The sequence below is a fragment of the Sander vitreus genome, chromosome 5, assembly GCF_031162955.1.
Source record: "Sander vitreus isolate 19-12246 chromosome 5, sanVit1, whole genome shotgun sequence".
NCBI classification, from domain to species: domain Eukaryota; kingdom Metazoa; phylum Chordata; class Actinopteri; order Perciformes; family Percidae; genus Sander; species Sander vitreus.
In genome coordinates, this window is record NC_135859.1 from 33,470,612 (window position 1) to 33,491,617 (window position 21,006).

Genomic DNA, 21,006 nt, shown 5'->3' on the forward strand with positions numbered 1-21,006 from the left:
TGGCACCCTTTGGGTTGTCAAGTGGGCGCCCTCCTTCTTGGGTGTTTCGCTGATAGGCCGACAACACCTCCAGAGGGTTCAGCAGTGAATCCCAGCGTCCCAGGTTCACTCCCTAGATACCATCAACTCACTTGAAGGCCCAAGCGGAGTCCTTTCAAGCAGAGGTCGCCGGTTCAATCCCCATGTAGGATAAAATCCTGAAAGAGCGTTTGTTCCTCCCCTCATTACCACCACTGAAGTGCTCAGCAAGTCAGACTGTGGTTGTACTGGGCAAGTGTGAATGTGTAACTGTGTGAATGTAACAGGTTGTCGTTGCAATTTACCTGGATAAGTTAAGGTTAAAATTTAAAAAAGAATAAAAAACAAAAAAAGCTACTTTCTGCCATCAAAAGGTGCAACTCTTAAACCACCTCCAGGGGCAGTGTTGTACTATTTTTTAGAGGATAATCTGAGTCCAGCAGAGTTGCAACCTGCTTCTAATCTGAAACTGTCATGATTAAAAATAGATTTGGGTAAAGCAAAGGGTAATGATTAATCAGTTTCATTTCAACACAGTTTGCTGTTCAGATGAAGGGATGTTTTGTCAGAGTTCTGTCACAGATTGGTGCTGGAAAAGAGAACGTTGAGTATAATTTGTCTTCACTAATTAAAAGTACATTTATTAATACATTAAAGCCTCTAGTGTATAAGGTGCGATTGTATAATTGTGTTCAGTCTTGCACAGAAATACACGTCACAGTTCATTGTAATTTAGAACAAAACGTTTATTCAAAATCAAAAAAGGAAGAACTAGACAAAAGGTTAAACCATTCAGAACATAGTACAGTATATTCATAGAATATCTATACATCGTCATGATTGACAGAAAAAAAAAAAAAAAAAGATCAAAACAAACATTACAAATGGAGAATGAAGAAAAGTCAGTGAGTGATATTGCACTTTGTTTCTAAAATGTTTCAGATCCCGTCTGCCGGGTTCTTTATCTCTGAACACTTCAGTTCCTGCCTTTATTAGGTCAGGAGTTTTAGCTTAGTTGTGACACTGGACTACTCTGCGGCCCAAGCAAATGGACTCTGGAATTGACCAACCTGAAAAACAAATACATGAGCTTATTCATAACGGTGGAGCTCGATTCAGTTACCCCTAAGATAAAATCCAAACAAAGAACTGCAAACAAATATATCAGGATAGAAAATGAGTTTACTGTGGAAGAAGCCGTTTGTCTGCTAGCCCATGTTACCTAAATGTTTTGGTGGGAGGGGGGGTGCTGATCAACAGCTGCCACCCCCCAACCCTTAAGGGGGGGGATCAGAGAGTTCAGGGAGACTAACTCAGAAAGGTTGCTTGTTAAACTGGGAAGCAAACTATCAATGCCCAAAACAAAAATTATAGGCAACCCTCAACAGCTTCAGAAAAATAACACAATCGAGAGGCCTGTCCATGATGTCATATTTCTTTTTTTTTTTTCCTTTCTTTTTTTAAACACTTGCTTCTAAAGGACTCCTCTTCCCTTTTTGTCCTTTTGAATGAACATGGAAAGGTCGAAAGACATACATAAAGATGCGTACAAATGTAATAAAAAGGGAGAACAAGAGTTAACATAGACACTGAAAAATGAAAGAATCATGATCAGGTCTTCTGTGTCAAGGCCACTAAGTTAAGATCACTTTTAATAATCTGCAGTTTGTCATTTTCTGTCAGAAGCTGTATATTTAGTTGCCAGCTGGATCTCGATAAGAGCGTCACTCACACACTCACACACACACACACACACACACACGTCAGCTACGTTTAATATGTAAACGAGTCACTAATCTTGTTAAATAATGCATTACTGTCCTACACAACGCTGCTTTACTGAAAAATCCTCTACTATAACACGGTTAGTACCAAATGGTTTTTCTCCAGACCTTCGCCAATGAATGCTTTTTTTTTTTTATTTTCTTATCAAAAAAAAAAGGTGCTGCTTTTCTTTTTTTCCTGACTATGTCAAACCTCTGTTGCAGCTGGTCTTTTATGTTGAATGAGTTAGAAAACCAATGTATTACTCATGTCAACCTACTATTACTACTTGTTCTGACCAGTCTGAACAGAGGTTTAGCAACGTCCCCAGCTTCTCATTTGTGCTGGGTTTGCTCCTTTAACACAGAAGCAGGGTCATTCCTCTTTTTTTTTTTTTTTTTTTTTTTTTTTTTATTTATAGCTAGCATTCTGGCTTCACTGGTCTGGTAAAGAAAATCTAACTGTTGGTTGGATGAACTGGGCAATTGCAGCAGGACAAAAAGGGAATGTGATTCATCTCAGAAAGCTGCCTTGCTTCTCTGCAGGTCTATTCTCTCGTTATGATAGTTTAAAAAAAAAAAGAAAGAAAAAAGAAATCATTATTTTTAAAAGTGCAATTTAAAAGAAAGCCTATAACATTTTTTCTCTCTTTTTTTTCCTCTTCTCTCCAAGCATTTGGCAAGTGAGACGACCACCTGAGACAGTGCTTTTTGGGCAGTTATGCAAGCCTGGCTTGCCCTGAGATTAGGAATAGAGGGGCTGCAGGTAATTAAGGTGAGGAGAGTCCCTCCACAATGTACCACCCTCTCTGTTTCACTCATACATACACACACACATTTTTCTCTTAAGCTACAAATTGAGCGGTAAATGCAGGTCTGCAACCCTCCTAGTCCAAATCCAGAGCAATCTCAACAACGACAAAAAAAGCTACAAGCTATTCTACGATTGGAGCTAAATACAGAATAACACAACTAAACTAAAAGAGGAGGGAAGCCACAGCCACACTTGGATCCAAGCTGAGGAGGCAACATCCTAAAGAGCTTCCAGATGGAGATAGTGTGCTGCAGTTGTTGTAAAAGTCCAGTCTAGTTGTTATAAGTCACCGAGGAAAACAATAAGGAGGAAAAGAAAAGTCTCACACAATTTCAGTGCATTGTTCTTGTCCTTTTTGTCAATCGTTTTTTCCAAAATCAAATCCTGTTCTCAGCGTTGCTCAAAGTTATGCAGATGAAAGGCGTAAAACTCAAGCCTACTCATATTCTTAGTCTGGCGCATTACGAGGCTGGAACCAAACTATTAGTGATGTTTTTTTTTTTTTTTTTTTTTTTTTTTTTTTTTTAAATTCTCATTAAACAGAGCCACACAACTCAAGTAAAGAATAAAATGTGCAAAACAAAAATCCAAAATGAGGCAGGAGGATCTAGTGTTTTTGCTCCGTTGTTGACTGCTGCCGCTGAATGCTTTCATTCATACCGACAGACAGACTATGGTGGTTAGAACGGCGTTGTTATTTTTCTCTCTTCGTCCCGTTTTTTTCTTTAAGTGATTCTGCTGAAGTCGGGACATGATTAGTTCTGCCATTTGTGGGAGGAGCCATGTCCTTATGTGCCATGAGTACAGAAGAATCAAGAAGAATCAAGGTTAAAGAAGAGCTTGGCGGGGCCGAGCCGGGCTGATTCTTTATCATCATTGTCAATACTACCAGTGGGTTTTTTCATACAGACTGAATATGTGTTTGTCTGTATGAATCCCACTCTCAGCCGGCCGACACAGGAAGGAAGCGATGCACCAAACTAGTGACTCCTGTTTCTTTCGCTGAGGGAAGGCAGGAACAGGTTTGTCCAACCCAACTCAACTGTGGGTGTGTGTCCAAGTCTTGGTGGGTTGGTTGGATACTTTGTTTTTCTCTCGATGTCGACAGTGTTCCGTGAACGTTGTTGTCGGAGAAAAAGAAACAAAGCAGAGCCTTGCAAGAAGGTTTCTTTAGAGATCCCCGAGTCGGTGAGGGGGAATTTCGGGGGAAACTCTTCAGCGTGATGGACAGGCGTCGAGCCTGCGCTCCTCGGTACGTCTGGCATGTTCTGGGTTAGGATCGATCTGGAGTGGAGAGAAGAGAAAAAAAAGAGGGCGTTTTATATTTGTAACGCAGAGCTGATTTAATTTAGTCTGTAATAGAAATATAGCCTGGATCAACGGGAGTACATTTCCAGGATATTTCCGGACATCTGGCGCATGGCTCACGCGCAGGATGCAAGCTACACGCTGAAAATGGAAAGATTTGAAGTCAATTTGGATTGTTCAACAAGGCGGACCTGCTTGGTTCTTTCGGGGAATGATTGTAAAGATTTACAAAAAACGTTTATGGCATTTATTCTGGACGTTGCTGTGGACGAAGTACACACGGCGATACACTGGTAAGAGCAAATGCTGTTTAACCATGTATCAGCTCATTTAAATAGCTCTCGTTACTGTGTTGTGTCAACAGTTAACTTCATTTAATATTGTATGTGGCGTTTTCTTTTGCGGGGTGAAAATGTTCCACCAAAACAAGTTCCTTCCCGAGACTATTTAGCAGAGCCACCGTCGCTGCGTCCGGAGCTTAGCGCCGCCCAAGAGGATTGTGATTGGTTTAAAATAAAAAATGTAAACAACCCAGAGCGTTTTTTTCCTCCTATCCTAGAATGTATGTGTGGTGTAGCCAGACTTTACTCCACAGCGCTGTGGAGATAGGTCTGGCAATCGCGACTAATAGAAATATAAATGGACAAATGCTTTGCTCTATGTTATCTGGTGCTTACCTCAGAGTACAGAGGAGGAGGCTGGAAGCGGAACTCGTGAATGTAGGCGAAGAGAGGGCCGTCCAGCTCCTGGCGGGCTGGCGGGACATCCAGACTGCTCTGCCTCTGCTCTTCAGTCACAATTTCTGCATAGCTTGGTGGAGCTACAGCGGAACAGCGAGCCACATGTTAGCATTCTTAAAAAGGCATACTCAGAAATAAGAGTTGTCAATGTGAATCATGACCTGGAGATCCAACCTACCTTCAGGTCTCTCAGGCAGACCCATGCCCAGCCAGCTCATGCTGCACTGGCTGCTGACGCTGGAGGTACGGGAGCCGAAGGAGTGGAGAGGGATGGTTCCAATGACCAGGGGCAGGTTCAGGGACAGGTTTATCGCCCCAGGTATGTCCACGTAAACCTGAGTACACATGAGGACACAGCAGGTTAGAATACGCAAGCAGGCCCAGATCTAGGCATAGGCATTCTAGGCACGTGTCTGGGGAAAAATCAAAATAGGCATTTTTTCATAGTTTTACAAATAATAAAAAAAAATTAAAAAAAATGTAAATTTCCAATCTAGCACTTCATCTAAACTTGTACATTTTGTGATATTGCTTTTTAAAAAAGTACAGTAAAATAACAACAATCGCGGGAAATGTGTTTTCCGGTTCTGTATGTTAGCTAGCCATAACAGATACACTAACACTTAACACTAATACACTGCTTTCGGGTGCAGCAAAGCAGCAGAAAAAAGAAAAATGAAAAAAGATAAAAGAAAACGACAAAGAGGGGCTTTACACAAGTTTCTCTCAGGCCCTTCAAATAAGCCTAAATTAGATGCATTAAAATACCTAAATAAATAAATAAATTAGCATAACAATAATGTGGCAGTTAAAACTAATTGTGTTTATTTACCAAATAAAGTATCCATTTGGCGGGGGCCTGAAAAAATGCAGTATGCCTTGTATAATCTTTCCATTTAACCCGGCTCTGTACGCAAGTCTTTGAGGTATAATAAATGTGCTGCAATGTAGTAAATAAAAAGCTTTTTTATTTTATGAATTGGGGATGAAATCAAACAGCTTTTTAATTCTCTGTATGATAAGACAAATCCACGCTAGTCTGGGCTAAATGGGTTGTGCAGTCGTTCGACAATATGTGGGTCAGTGACTTGAGGTCGGTTGCTTATGCAAGTTTGAGCGTGCGCCTGGTAGCGGTCTGTTAGCAAGGTAAAGAGGTTACAAGCACCCTCAAGGCAGGTGTTACCAAAGATATCCTGGGCTAATGCTCTTAGCAGCATGTGGAGATAACACCTGGTGCAATCCAAGGCAATTTGACTTTGGTTCTGCGCGCTGAGTCAGCCAAGTCCTTTACCAGGAAAGTTGCTGGCTTACTAGGAAATATTGATTCTGTACTGATAATGAGGCTGAGTAATGGTAATTAAATGTAATGAGTATAGAAACCCCCATTTGTGGAACTTAACAACCATTAGTGCACATTTAAGAAACTTTCTTACAATAGCCCTGTGCATTGCCAGGAGGTGCATAGCCATCACATGGAAGTCAGACTCCCATCTTCCTACTGCTAGATGGCTTCAGGAAATTAACTCATGTATTCCACTTGAAAGGCTCACATATACCTTTAGAAATGAATACAACATCTTTCTCGGGATTTGGCAGCCCTATTTGGCCTATATGAATACCTTTGCAGACTTATATAGCAGATTTAATTTGAACAGATACACCACTGGTCATCAGGACAAGCTATATTGTCTCTTTGCATTGCCTTTTTTTTTTTAAATCACCTACTCCTTTTGATTAGGGTCTCTTATTTTGTAAGTGAGTGGGTTTAGGGAAGGGATTTGGAGTTACAGCTTTGTGAGTTAATATGTTTCATTAAACTGAAAATAAAAACATATTTGTCTATGCCAGTGATCTCTGGACAGAGACAAAGTGGCAAACAAACTGGGAATGTGTGGGTGGCCCAAATCCAGTATGATTGTACTCACCATGAGGGAGTACTCCACTCTGATAATGTTGCAGTCCAGGATGGAGGGTGAGACAGGTGGGATCTTCAGCATCTTGCCGCTCCAGGTCTCCGTTTTGCCCGAGGACAGAGACTCCCCCCGCAGGTTGGCCACCAGCTGCTTGACCTCCTTCATCTTCCCTTTGGCATAGAAGGTCTGGGTCTGGTAGATGGCCGCCTTTGGCACCACCATGCGGGAGGAGCAGTTCTCAATCTCGGCAAAGATCTGGATCGACTCTCCTACAGAGTCAGACAGGGCGGAGGAGAGGTTCATTGACGTTTCTCCACATTTCTATCAACAATAATCTTTTTTTTTTTCATCCAGGGTGTCATTATTACTAATGAATGCAGTGATCTAGTGTGATACTTCCATTAACTTCTCTGCTGAATACATGACTAACAAGGTTATCAGTTGCATTATGAATCATTTACTTATTCTCACCTGGGGTGTATCCCTTCCTTTCAATTTTGGCACTTAGGGAAATAGGACCTGAGGTGCAGAACCAACAGCAAAGCGTCTTGTCTTTCGTGCCGGCCTGTGGTGACTGAAAAAAAAAAAAAGAAAAAACAGATGCATTAGCAAATTTCTGGGAGATTGTTTTTGTCACGTTCCCCACCACAACCTTTATATATATTAAAAAGGGGAAATAGTGATGTACAAACTACTATGTTCCCATTATCAGTTGGGTAATCAGTCGAAACTAGACAATATTTTCATGTTGCATATTCGGGGCAATTATGTCAAGACTGAGTCTCACTAAAGTCAGATACCCTTACAATCAGCCAATTGAAAGACATGTTAAAACTTCAAAAAATAAAACTTACCAGCAATAATGGAGTGTTGATGTCAATGTGCTCAAAGACTGTAAATTCCTTCTTGGTCTTCATGGGCAGGAGCCATGGCCTGTGGAGTTCTGCCTTTACCCAATAGCGCACACTGCCATGTTTCCCTTCAAAAGAGGTAGCCAGAGGTCTACAGGAAAGAAGAAAAGGAAGAAAAAGAAGAGAAAGGGGTTATGTTAACTGTCCAAAGCTCACAAAGGCTACAGCTGAATGACTGGTGATATTGGCATTTAAATTCTGACTCGAGTGGAGTATTTAAAACACTTACATCTGTGGAAGCTCGAGGCTGAATGCATACTCATGTCTTCCTGAATGGATAGTGGTGAGTCCTTCCTCCGAGTTGTCATCGTCTGAAAAAAAGGAGGATAATATTCCAAACACATGTATACCATACCTGGGTAAAATTCTCTACGAAGGCATCTGAAAGTCATACCAAAAAACACAGGGTGGGGGAGACAAAAGAGAATAAACGGATTTTACTATCATATTGGTTTGTTAAAAAAATAAATAAAAAAAAGATTTGAGAGATGAGACTAATATTTGTAGCACACCAAAGAAGTGGATTTGATTTGAGGTGTCAGAAACTGAGCCTGCAAGTTTGTGCTTTTTGTAGGAACAAAGAACTACAAGTGGCATATATGACTGAAATACAAAGGCTATTACGGGGGAAACTAGGCTATGTGGGGCAACAATGAAATCCTATAGGTAGATAAATCTGTCTCACAAACAAAGACCGATTTGTTTTCCCATTTATGTCTTAATAAAAAAGGAGAGCATATTTTCCCATAGGGAGGAGACAGGAGAGGACATTTTCGAATCGCCAAATTGCTCATAAAAATGTTTTACATTAATAAAAAAAAAATAAAAATATATATATATATATATATATATATATATATATATATATATATATATATAATAATAATAATAATAATAATAATAAATATATATAAAAATTTCATTAAAAAACAAAAAAAAACAAGAGGGCACTTTGAAAAGCTGGGTCGGCAGGCCGGGTGTGCTTTTGCCAGCTCAGCACTCCCTCCCCCTACTAGCAGCAGTCGTGTGGTAAACAACTGCGGAGCTGTCAGTCAAACAGCAGACTCAAGCAGGAGGAGACCGGCCTAAACCGGTGTAAGCAGCTTCCCACAGCCGCTCTGCTCTCATTACGCATTCGCTGTGCGACACCGCAGTCACTACTAACAAGCCTGCTGCTCTCCAGAGTCCAGACCACCAACTACTGCTGATTTTATCCACTTTAGCATCAAAGGGAAATGTTTCACACAGAACTTATAGCGGAATGTAGCTTTAGTCGAAGTATTAGCCTATTATTTTTGTGTACGACGTAACAAAACCTTTGTTTGGAACAATGTATCGCAATTCAAACCTCCAGAGCCCTTCTGATAATGAATAAGTTGCCTGGAAATGACAAAATGCCTGACAGTCGAGCGAAATAAGAGTTTGCCAAACCCAGTTTACACGCATACACTTCGAAGGCTGCTGCAGAGTGGACCAGAAACTATTTGTGTGAGAGTGAAGATGTTGCAGATGGACAAAAACACCAAGCTAAACCAAAACCATTAAAAAGACACACATACAGGCACTCACAATGGGTACTTCTTTTTACTATCAAAAACAACCAGTCTGCGGATAAAGTCACGCCAATATGTCTGAAGCACAAAGCTGCTGACAACACCAATGCAACGTCATATTATATTCCAGCAAAGCACATAGTTGCAGAGGAAACGGTAGAACAGAAACAAAGTATCAGCTTTGCATAATTTAATTTTTTTTTATTAATTAAAACTAAAAATGTATTTCTATCGTCTCGTTCGGTTTTGCAGGTGTTTTCTTAATTAAAAAGTTGCAGAATTTTCTGTCACTCTCTGCAAAAGAATGATGTAATTGGCCACACATGAGCACCACAGCCAATGACACACGGGCATGCGCTTTGCTCCGCCCTCCCCCGGTCCAGTTTTCTGAACAGGATTGAACCGCTTTGAACAATGGGTGGAAACTTAAGAAAAGCTACAAAGAAACACCAGATATGATGAGTTTCTGCATTGAAAACGTCTAACAAAGCTGCGACACATCACTGCAAGTCATTACTCTATCGACCAGTGTCTCCGAAAATAGTATAATTATCGCTTTATACTTGGAAAAACACAGATGCCCAAGCTGCTGTCATTCATTCTGACACCATGATACAAACAAGTAGCGATGGAGCTCTATGCTAATATCACACAACCACCACCACTCAAAAGAAGCTATATAGAAAGCTATGGAATTATTCAATTGAAGGCCTTTTGCATTACGTTATTAAGACTTGTTTTTGACATTCAGGGCACCAGCATCCTCCAGAAAACAGTCCTCGGCCAGCACAATGAGCATCTTGCAGTCAGTTTCTCTAAAACTTCAGCTTAAACAATAAAAGTCAAACTCTCTTACCTCTCTCGTGCCCAATTAAAATATCTTTGTGATTCAGATATTCCACTTCTTCGGTGTAGTTTTGCGTGTAGGCGGTGTTGGATCCAGCATTTCTCGATTCAGTCCAACGAACTTTAGCAAATCCTTTTGCGTGGATTTTGAGAGATTTGACGCGGATTTCTCCGGTGACTTCAATGATCACCCTCCCTGAGACGCAGTCCCCGCTGGAGAAGACGGGGACATTGCTGTCATTGAGACAGTCGTAGCTTACTGTGAAGCTCTTTACCTTTCCTAGCACCATGGTGGAAAGATAGGCTACAGAGACCTTGAAATAAAAAAAAAGAGTCTATGAAAAAATAATTTCATAAAAAAAAAGGGGATGCAGTCTTTAGACACTGATCAGTATCTCTGCCCTGCAAGTAGCAGTAGGCACGATCAGTGGTTTCTGTGCGAGCAGTTCATTGAGATGTGTGATTGCTGAATAACAGCAAGGGATGCTGTTATCATCCTCCTCTCTGCTAGTTGGTCTCCAGTCAAAGACAAGGAAACCCCCGTAGCTCAGCTCACTTTAAGCGACAGGCTGTGTGAAAAACAACCTTGCGCGCATGCGCAGGGCTTTGCTGCCCCCTCCTTCCGCCTTCTGGAAGTGTGGCTCTGAGCCAGATGACAAGTTTGGTCAAACAGCTGAAAGACTGCACAAAGAAATGTTCATCACAGAAGTTTCATAAGTGAGATTTTACAGGTCAGTTGTTATATTTAAAATAAACGAACACACCTACCAATATATAAAGAATGCATTTGATGTTTGCTGAATGCTCTAGAAACAAATTAACATACAAAGGTTCACTCTTTATAATATATGATTATATGATAACCATTTATAAATGTTACATCCCATGAGAATCTTTTGTAGAACTACAGCTTCTGTGATATAATCCAGACATATGGTTACAGATATCCAGGCACACTACAACCTCTATATCAATATGCAATGAACAGAAAATAACAGAGCTGAGTCTTGCATGATGCCTGCAGCATGGACCATGTAGAATTGTCTTTATCCCCAGGATTTAAGAGGGGAGCAGACTTCGAAAAAAGCTTCCTATATGATAGCTTTCATCTATCACATATACGCTTTTGCATTACGATTAACATGATCCATGCACATACAGTATGGGGGGGTGGGGGGGTGGTGATTTCTCATTGTGTTGAACTCACGGTTTACAGAAAAACAACTCTGAGGCTCAAAACGCCATCTGGTGGCCATCAGGGCTTCTAAAAATGAGCTGCAGCATCACCTGTTGAACAGCACTGTAACTCATTGTGCATTGTTTCCAACAAACATTCATGTCTGCAAAAAAAAAAAACTTTCAATTCAAATTCATTGTGATTATTTACCAGGCGCCACATCAATTTTCCAATACAATTCGCTGTATAATGAGCATTGAAAATCACAGGAAGTGGGTGTATCTGTACAGGCCCATGGTTGCAAGCTCTGCAGCGAGCAACGCTGTTGGATTATGGGATCAAATAAGGGTCATTCTTTCTTTTTTTTTTTTTTTTTAAGTTTTGTAGCTGTAGAATTATTTTGTGCATGTGGACAATTGGATAGCGTTTGATTAAAACCCATCATTAAAACAAGTAATAACCAAATCATATTTCATGTCAGCTCCTATAATTTAAAAAGTGCGTTAAGTGCATTCATATGAGGTGATATTTCATTTCAACATCCATTACTCTAACTAGATGGTTTCTCACAAACATATAGACACACATCTTTGTGATACTACACAATGGCCAACAGTATGTAGTTGTAGTCATTACAGTGCCAGCTCAACAGAATTGTGCAGCATTCACTAGATGTTTTGTTAAAAGATGAATGCTGCCCTCTAGAGTTTCATGTTAATTATTACATTCAATTAAACAAGAAAACTCTTATTTTGAAAGCGTAACCAGGATGTGCATATCAAGTTCCTCAGACTCGATCACTTGTTGAATGTCTACTTTGATGAAATCTCACCCAGTCCAGACAAATCTCTTTTACGACAGCAAACTAACAAATACAAAACAAAAAAGAGAGGCGAAACGCTGTCATGAATGCAGAAGTGTTAGCTTTGATATTATTATTTCAAATGTATGGACACAGTTTGTGCCAAAATGGAACCAGACCCAACATTGTGATGGTGATGAGTGATGCATTTGTAAGTATGAATTATGTTACAGTACGGTGCTTTCCTAATGCGTAGTAACTGCCACAACAGCATTAGCCTTTGTTTATTTCTTTTAGGGTAACGCACAGACAGTAGCTCAATATTAAAACACCAAACTGTTGTCTGTAGAAAGCTAACTGCACAGATTGCTCATTTGCACAAACTGCATATTGCCCAGATTGCTCATGTGCACAAATTGCTTACAGTGTCTACTTGCACTTAATTACCGGGATGCTGTAAAACCTACTGAACCACTCTGTAAACTGTCTTTTTGCTGTTGTCCATCAGTGTTTTTGTGTTTTGTGTATGAATCCTTGCTGCAAACCAATTTGACAATAAAGATACTTTGACGTTGGTACAGAGATGCTTTCATTTTTCACATTTAATCCTTGTTTGACTGTGTACCTCCGTGGCTTTGTGTCTAAATGTCAGTTTTCCTCTTTCTGAAGGATGGGCGATTGACCTTTGATCCTGGCCGCAAAGTTGTGCAGCTGCCATATGTGAACTACCTCAGGGAGCTTGGCACTACCTTCCACAGTGCTTACACCAACTCACCCATCTGCTGCCCCTCAAGAGCAGGTAAGTTACCCACTATATAGCTTAAAATAAAGCAGCAAAACTTGCACTGGCATGTCCTTCAGGTGCCAGGCTGAGTACAGAGAGTGTGCATGCCAGTCTTTAATGGCTCAAAGTAGACAAGAGGTTGGCAGTTTTAGTAATCAGCCAATTTGTCTGTACTCCAAGATAAATTATGTGAGAGACCGTAGAGACCATAGTTAGATCTAACTATGATGAGCTATTATTGTCGGAATGTGATATTTTATTTGACACTAATTTACTAAACATGTACACAATGATATGTCTTGTTTTAAGTGTATGTAAACTTATATGTATGTTATTTTTATGTACTGTATATGTTATGATTGTTTTTATGTGGACCCCAAGGAAGAGTAGCTGCTACATTGTTAGCAGCTAATGGGGATCCGAATAAACGATAAAAGGTAAAGATAAAAGGCCCTGGGGACAAAGATACTGTGGTAATTAAGATGGTAATAATGGTGGAGTAATACATGAATTTCAACAAGGGCTGCACGATATGACCTAAAATCAAAATCACGATTAATTGCACATTTTACCTCGATAACGACGAATGCACGATAATTAATCGCGTTGTTCTAAATCATCTTTTCTAAAGCCCGAATGTTTCCAGACGACGGACACTGCAGGTTTTTTGGGCTCAAGTTGCTCAGTTGACTCGGACTCTGTGTTTGAGTTATCCTCCATTATGCTTTCCATGCGGCTGACTGCTCGGGCAGAGTCACGTGACTACACACACAGTGTGTAGAATGTTTTTAAGGAGAAAGTAGGCCTATCAACAGGAATAAGTTATCGAAATTATCGTCATGGGAAAAATAGGTCGATAACAGCTTCAGAATTTCGATGTCGATACATTTTCAATTAATCGTCCAGCCCTAATTTCACCTATTTAATCTTTGTTCCTCAGCAATGTGGAGCGGTCGGTTTGTTCACCTCACTCAGTCATGGAATAACTATAAGTGCCTGGATGCCAACGCAACAACATGGATGGATTTGCTGGAGGCGAATGGATATCTTACCAAGTCGATGGGCAAGCTGGACTACACCTCAGGGAGTCACTCTGTTAGGTAGGCAGACAGAGAAGTGTAAATCCAGACAGCTAGCTAGACTATCTGTCCAATCTGAGGTTTCTGTTGCACGACTGAAACAACTTTTGAACGTACACGTGTTCCACTAAAACAAGTTCCTTCCAGAGGCTATTTTGCAGAGGCACCGTGGGGAGCTTAGCACAGCCCATGACGATTTGTGATTGTTTTTTTGTTTTTAAAGATCATTTTTGGGGCTTTTCTGCCTTTAATAGACAGGACATGTGAGAAAGGGGAGAGAGAGGGGGAAGACATGCAGGAAATTGTCACAGGTCGGAGTCGAACCCTGGACCTCTGCGTCGAGGCATAAACCTCCTACATGTATGTGCGCCTGCTCTACCCACTGATCCAACCCGGCCATGTGATTGGTTTAAAGAAATGGCAATAAACAAGAGCACATTTTTCTCCCATCCCAGAATGCTGTGTGGACTAGCCAGACCCTCCTCTGCAGCGCTGTGGAGGAAGGTCTGGCAAAGTGAGACTACTATTCACCAAACTAAGATCAATAATCACCCTTACACACCATACACACAAAAGAAGTGTTAGGGACTTACTGTATAAGTAATGATAAGTAATGGCATATAGGGCTTGGAGAAAATCAGATATCACCATATTCTTGACCAAATACATCAATATCGATATTGCGACGATATTGTAGAGTTGACAATCGGTGCTTTCACATAATATTTTTACAATGAGATTTTAGATAAATAATCATCAATAATGTGGTAAACCGTTTCAAGTGAAATTATAGAGAAAAAATATATAGTTTTTCCAGCTATATACTTACTTTGTTGACATACAAAAATAGTGTGATGTTAAAACAAATCTGCAATTCTTCATATGATATTCCCTCAAACTAATTCACAACAGATTTTCTGAGAAAATTGAGTTAGTATGTGCTTGTTATTATCAGTTTAGTAACGTATTTGTATATCATTTCATCACGATATGATTCCATTGAATTATCATATTGAATTATCGCCCAGCCCTAATGGCATAGTGTGTATGTGGGCTATTTTTCCGAACAGTGTGAATCATCTTTTTGGATGCTTGTCCTCACATGTTCTTCCACTTCCCAGTTTTCTGTGTCCCTGCCTGCGTGTTGTTGGTATTTGTGTGTGTTTGTGCAACTTCTGCAGTAATCGAGTTGAGGCCTGGACACGAGATGTTCAGCTCCTCCTGCGCCAAGAGGGCCGGCCTGTTACGCAACTCACTGGGAACATGTCAACAGTAAGGGTCATGAGAAAAGACTGGGAAAACACAGACAAGGCTGCACAGTGGATCCACCAGAGAGCTGCATCCTCGCACCAGCCCTTCGCTCTTTATCTCGGCCTCAATTTACCTCACCCTTATAAAACTGAATCCCTGGGGCCGACCGCAGGAGGATCCACCTTCCTCACCTCGCCATACTGGCTGAAAAAGGCAGGCCTTTTCTTTTCCCTGTTTCTGGAATGTTTTCTCTCCATTATTGCAGAATCACATCATATGTTTTTATATAAATCCATGAATCACTATAAAGTCTTAAAGGGTAACTACCGTTTTTTTTCTACCTGGACCCTATTTTCCTATGTTTTTTGTGTCTAAGTGACTGATGGGAACAACAATCTTTGACATTGGTCCAGTATTGAGCAAGATCGCTACAGTCAGCAGCGGCGAAACAAGCTACAATGTAAGTTAATAGGACAATTGTCCAGCTTGTATTTACGTTCACAAAAGTGCTCCTTTTGCCACTGACAGGCTCAGATTAATATTCTAAGTGTCTGACAACATTCAGGATTTCTAAGGAGGTCGACCTTTCTGTTAAGGAGTAAAATCCTTTTTTTAAACATAAAAACATCCGTGAAATTGCGTTCACTAAAGCCACCAGACTCCATGTAAATAAACAGTCATTTTAGCATCGTAAAATACACTTCATTCAAAGACAACGGAAACTAAACAAAACAGAAAGGTCTCAAAGAGGTTTTAAAGGTCTGTCTCTGAAGGGATTTTTTCCATAATGTTGTCAGACCCTGAGAATATTAATATTAATCTGAGTCTGTCAGTGGTAAAAAGAGCACTTTTGTGCAAGCTGGACAATTGTCCTATTAACTGACATTGTAGCTTGTTTCGCTGCTGCCGACTGCAGCGATCTCACTTAATACTGGACCAATGTCAACGATTGTTGTTCCCCTCAATCACTTAGACACAAAAACATAATAAGGTTGAAAAAAACGGTAGTTACTAGGGGTGTAAGAAAAAATCCCAAACTGGCAGTTTGATTTTCTGTGTACTGAATTGTTTACCTAAAGTTAACTTCTTTGACTTTTCTGCACATCATGTCTTTTTTTTTTAAATATTAGTTTTTCTATAATTATACTTTAAAAAAAATCCCAATATATCGCCTTACGCACAGTATCGAAATACATTGCAATGTATTGAATCGTGCCCCATGTATCGTGATACGTATCGTATCGCCAGATTCTTGCCAATACGCAGCCCTAGTAGTTACCCTTTTAAGATCTTTATTTGTTTTCTTTCTTAATGTTATAGGCCTATAGGAGAATAGGTGGTTTTCTGTTTATTATTTTGGCATTGATTCACCCTGAAGGGAAGCTTCCGGTAGATAATTATTAAGATATTTTGTAAGGTAAGATTGTTTGTCTTTGTGAACTTACATCGTTTCATGTTAAAGTAATACACTGCTTTGTTATTTCAATTTCCACTCTTCCGTTTCCTTATTTATGTCGCGCTCCGACACTCCTAGATGGAAGACATAGTTTATATGTATGCGTGATTTGTTTCTGTAGTTATTGTTTCTCTATTTCATATTCATGTTTAAATGTGTTTTTACGTATGCACCGTCAACCAAGGCAAATTCCTAATATGTGCTACTTACCTGGCAATACATCTTTTTCTGATTCTGATTTTACACACACACACACACACACACACACACACACACACACAGGTGTCTTCTGAGCTCATCACTATTCCTAAGTGGCTGCCCTTTGCTGCCATGCACCCTGTTGACTACTACTCCACCTTCACCAAAAACTGCAGTGGTGTTTTCGTAGAGGAGGAAGTCAAAAGGATAAGGGCCTTCTATTATGCCATGTGTGCTGAAGCAGATGCCATGCTGGGTGAGTTGACAGCAGTAGTTCACCAGGGGACGGACTCTCTGCAGTGGGTTTGACAGATAACCTAACCCTCGTCTTTTCGGACTCACAAAGAGGGCTCAAGTTCAAACCAAACTCTGTTGTCATGGTAACTAATGAAGCAGCAGCACCATACCTGCAAGGAGCAGTTTTTGTTAACGTCTACAGATCCAAACATGTACTGTAGAAAAAACTGGCTATAAAACAAGGCGTAGCGTAACTGGGAACAGCAGGTAGATAGATTTTAGGCGTATCAGTAATACTAATACACAGTGGTGGAATGTAACTGAATACATTTACTCAAGTACTGTACTTAAGTACAATTTTGAGGTACTTGTACTTTACTTGAGTCTTTTCTTTTCATGCCACTTTCTACTTCTACTCCGCTACATTCCAGAGAGAAATATTGTACTTTTTACCCCACTACATTAATCTGACAGCTTTAGTTACTAGTTACTTTACACATTAAGATTTTTGCACACAAAACACAGTTTATGAAATATGATGTTATTATAACGGCCTACAAGTCCAGCTGAAATGATTAGCTGATTAATCACTTAGTTGATTGACAGAACTGTTTGGATTGTTTCCAGTTTGTAAAATGTGAGGATTTTTCTGCATCGAGTACTTTTACTTTTAATACTTTAAAGTGCTCATATTATGCTCATTTTCAGGTTCATACTTGTATTTAGAGGTTATATCAGAATATGGTTACATGGTTTAATTTTCAAAAAACACCATATTTTTGTTGTACTGCACATTGCTGCAGCTCCTCTTTTCACCCTGTGTGTTGAGCTCTCTCTTTTAGCTACAGAGTGAGACATCGCACTTCTGTTCCATCTTTGTTGGGAGTCACACATGCGCAGTAGCTAGGTAAGGACTACTAGCCAGTCAGAAGCAGAGTATGAGGGCGTGTCCTGACAGTACCTAGGTAAGGACTACTAGCCAGTCAGAAGCAGAGTATGAGGGCGTGCCCTGACAGTACCTAGGTAAGGACTACTAGCCAGTCAGAAGCAGAGTATGAGGGTGTGTCACACTAGCAGCTAGGCGAGCATTATAACGTGTGTTACAAAGTGACCACGTTTGTCTCTGAAGTAAAGGCTGGACTACAATAGAGCTGTTTGGAGCAGTTTGTGAACTGTGTTTTCTGTTGGAGATGGTAAGTCCCTTTGGGCTGGACTTTGGGCTTTTTCACTTTGTAAACCTATAACGTGCACAAAAAGATATATAACACAATGAAGGATCGCAGGAGGATCCACCTTCCTCACCTCGCCATACTGGCTGAAAAAGGCAGGCCTTTTCTTTTCCCTGTTTCTGGAATGTTTTCTCTCCATTATTGCAGAATCACATCATATGTTTTTATATAAATCCATGAATCACTATAAAGTCTTAAAGGGTAACTACTGCTTTTTTTCTACCTGGACCCTATTTTCCTATGTTTTTTGTGTCTAAGTGACTGATGGGAACAACAATCTTTGACATTGGTCCAGTATTGAGCGAGATCGCTACAGTCAGCAGCGGCGTAAACAAGCTACAATGTAAGTTAATAGGACAATTGTCCAGCTTGTATTTACCTTCACAAAAGTGCTCCTTTTGCCACTGACAGGCTCAGATTAATATTCTAAGTGTCTGACAACATTCAGGATTTCTATGAGGTCGACCTTTCTGTTAAGGAGTAAGATCCTTTTTAAACATAAAAACATCTGTGAAATTGCAGCTCACTAAAGCCACCAGACTCCATGTAAATAAACAGTCATTTTAGCATCGTAAAATACACTTCATTCAAAGACAACGGAAACTAAACAAAACAGAAAGGTCTCAAAGAGGTTTTAAAGGTCTGTCTCTGAAGGGAGAGTGAGACATCGCACTTCTGTTCCATCTTTGTTGGGAGTCACACATGCGCAGTAGCTAGGTAAGGACTACTAGCCAGTCAGAAGCAGAGTATGAGGGCGTGTCCTGACAGTACCTAGGTAAGGACTACTAGCCAGTCAGAAGCAGAGTATGAGGGTGTGTCACACTAGCAGCTAGGCGAGCATTATAACGTGTGTTACAAAGTGACCACGTTTGTCTCTGAAGTAAAGGCTGGACTACAATAGAGCTGTTTGGAGCAGTTTGTGAACTGTGTTTTCTGTTGGAGATGGTAAGTCCCTTTGGGCTGGACTTTGGGCTTTTTCACTTTGTAAACCTATAACGTGCACAAAAAGATATATAACACAATGAAGGAAAGGAAAAAAAACAAAAAGCATAATATGAGCACTTTAAGTAAATTTTCCTGATGATACTTATATACTTTTATATATACATTTTCAATGCCAGACTTTTACTTGTAACAGAGTGTTTTTACAGTGTGCTCTTAGTAATTTTACTTAAGTAAAGGATCTGAATACTTATTCCACCACTGCTAATATATCACATTTACAATGCAGATTGCACTGACTATCTTTAGCAGTATTAGTGTTGATCCAGTGTAGCCTGTTACAAATTACATTTGGCTACTTTAACTTAATTATTCTCAGTGAGAAATTTCCCCGAATAAATAAAGGCTTAGCAATATAGTAACTGCTTTTTATAGGTACAACGGTATGGTATGTATATATTCTCTCTACAGTACATCTCTAGAGCTTGGTGAGCAGTGAGATCGTGTTTACTGACACTTTATTCGGCCACTGCTGTTTGAATAATGTCTTTGAATTAAGCAATGCTTACTCTGCCTCCCCAGGCCAGGTGATTTCAGCTCTGAGAGAGACCGAGCTCCTTAACAACACTATTGTGATCTTCACGGCCGACCACGGAGAGCTAGCCATGGAGCACCGGCAGTTCTACAAGATGTCAATGTTTGAAGGCAGTTCCCATGTTCCCCTGCTGATCATGGGGCCTGGGCTGAAGCCTGGCCTGCAGGTCGACCAGCTTGTGTCCTTGGTTGATCTCTATCCCACTGTGCTGGGTAAGAAAGTAGACAGAAGTAGTCTTTAAAATGTCTGTTAAGAAGGGTAGAATAAAAGTGTTATGGTTCAAGATGTGGAGGAATTTGAACTGTCTACTGTCTGTAAAAACAACAAAATAAAAGCACTGGTAGATTTCGGTTTTAGTGTTTTAACTTGATGTAACACACTTGTGTATTTTGCAGACATTGCTGGGATTTTACCAGTAGGTATTCTCAGTGGCCACTCGCTCCTTCCTCTGCTATCCAACGCTAGCGCTTTTTCCAAGAAGCAACATCCAGACTGGGTTCTGAGTGAATATCATGGTTGTAATGTCAATGCCTCTACTTACATGCTGAGAAGTGGCCAGTGGAAATATATTGCCTATGCAGATGGCTTGAGTGTCCCACCACAGCTTTTTGGTGAGTTTCTAGCTTCAGCAAATAAACTTCAATCAACCATTCCTCATATACTTTCAAGTAAAAAATAAACAATCATAAAACTGTTACACCCTTTGATTTTTCTGTACTCTGTATTTTGCAGATGTAACACTGGACAAGGAAGAACTTCATAATGTAGCTCTCAAATTCCCAGATGTGCAGGCACATCTGGACAAGCTACTGCGCAGTATTGTGGACTATCCAAAAGTCTCTACAACTGTCCATCTCTATAATAAAAAAGCATTTGGTGCCTGGCGCCACAGTTTGGGGAGAAACTACAGCCAGGTCATTGCTAACCTCAGGTGGCATGTGGATTGGCAAAAAGATGCATTAGCCAATGAGAGAGCTATTGATAGATGGCTCTATGACTCTTTGTGATATTTCTTATTGTTGTAATGGTGGTTAATGAGCTGGACTCCAACTTTGATTAAACGTGGACTTTATCTCACATCTTAGATTGAAAGAACCATTGATGGGTGGGTTTATGGCTCTTAATGATATTTATACTGTAACCGTTCTCCAAGAATCCTTTTTAATGTCCTAGGGTCGCACTTTGACTAAATCTTTTATATGTCATGTCTGACTGATCATTCTGCACTGACTTTCAGTGGGACTTAAATGTAATATGGCCATGACAAAAAGTTTATTAAATTCCTTTTATTATTCATTTTTTATTTCCCCAAATAAAGAAATACTTTCTTCACTTTAGCGTTTTTTTGTTATGTTTTGCTTACATCTGCACACACACACCATAGACTGTA

General features: G+C 40.2%; 2 protein-coding genes across 3 annotated transcripts; one reads left to right on the forward strand and one right to left on the reverse strand.

Annotated features, from left to right (window-relative positions):
• Positions 1-743: 743 nt before the first annotated feature.
• On the reverse strand, positions 744-10,412 carry arrdc3a (arrestin domain containing 3a). Its single transcript, XM_078251552.1, has 8 exons — positions 9,877-10,412; positions 7,697-7,778; positions 7,411-7,558; positions 7,028-7,130; positions 6,569-6,825; positions 4,822-4,978; positions 4,581-4,723; positions 744-3,879 (listed from the first exon to the last, which is right to left on the reverse strand). Exons 1-8 carry the CDS (start codon positions 10,154-10,156, stop codon positions 3,811-3,813), a joined length of 1,239 nt encoding a protein of 412 aa, XP_078107678.1. The 5' UTR covers positions 10,157-10,412; the 3' UTR covers positions 744-3,810.
• Positions 10,413-10,518: 106 nt separating this feature from the next.
• On the forward strand, positions 10,519-20,948 carry arsk (arylsulfatase family, member K). 2 transcript variants are annotated; one of them, XM_078251551.1, is made up of 8 exons: positions 10,519-10,597; positions 12,515-12,644; positions 13,570-13,729; positions 14,890-15,172; positions 16,698-16,869; positions 19,604-19,828; positions 20,012-20,227; positions 20,349-20,948. In XM_078251551.1, the coding sequence occupies exons 3-8, from the start codon at positions 13,572-13,574 to the stop codon at positions 20,621-20,623; spliced, it is 1,329 nt and encodes a 442-aa protein (XP_078107677.1). In that variant the 5' UTR covers positions 10,519-10,597; positions 12,515-12,644; positions 13,570-13,571; the 3' UTR covers positions 20,624-20,948. The 2 variants fall into 2 exon arrangements, with proteins under 2 accessions (XP_078107677.1, XP_078107676.1); XM_078251550.1 differs by lacking the exon at positions 10,519-10,597 and adding an exon at positions 11,827-12,056.
• The last annotated feature ends 58 nt before the right edge of the window (positions 20,949-21,006 follow it).

Coding starts and splice junctions, on each gene's coding strand:
- arrdc3a (XM_078251552.1), bottom strand. CDS start 10,156: ATGGTGCTAGGAAAGGTAAAGAGCTTCACAGTAAGCTACGACTGTCTC. Junction 7,559..7,696: donor AGCCTCGAGCTTCCACAGAT/GTAAGTGTTTTA, acceptor TCTTTCCTGTAG/ACCTCTGGCTACCTCTTTTG. Junction 7,131..7,410: donor TCAACACTCCATTATTGCTG/GTAAGTTTTATT, acceptor TTTTTTTTTCAG/TCACCACAGGCCGGCACGAA.
- arsk (XM_078251550.1), top strand. CDS start 11,949: ATGAATGCAGAAGTGTTAGCTTTGATATTATTATTTCAAATGTATGGA. Junction 12,645..13,569: donor CTGCTGCCCCTCAAGAGCAG/GTAAGTTACCCA, acceptor TTTGTTCCTCAG/CAATGTGGAGCGGTCGGTTT. Junction 13,730..14,889: donor TCAGGGAGTCACTCTGTTAG/GTAGGCAGACAG, acceptor CAACTTCTGCAG/TAATCGAGTTGAGGCCTGGA.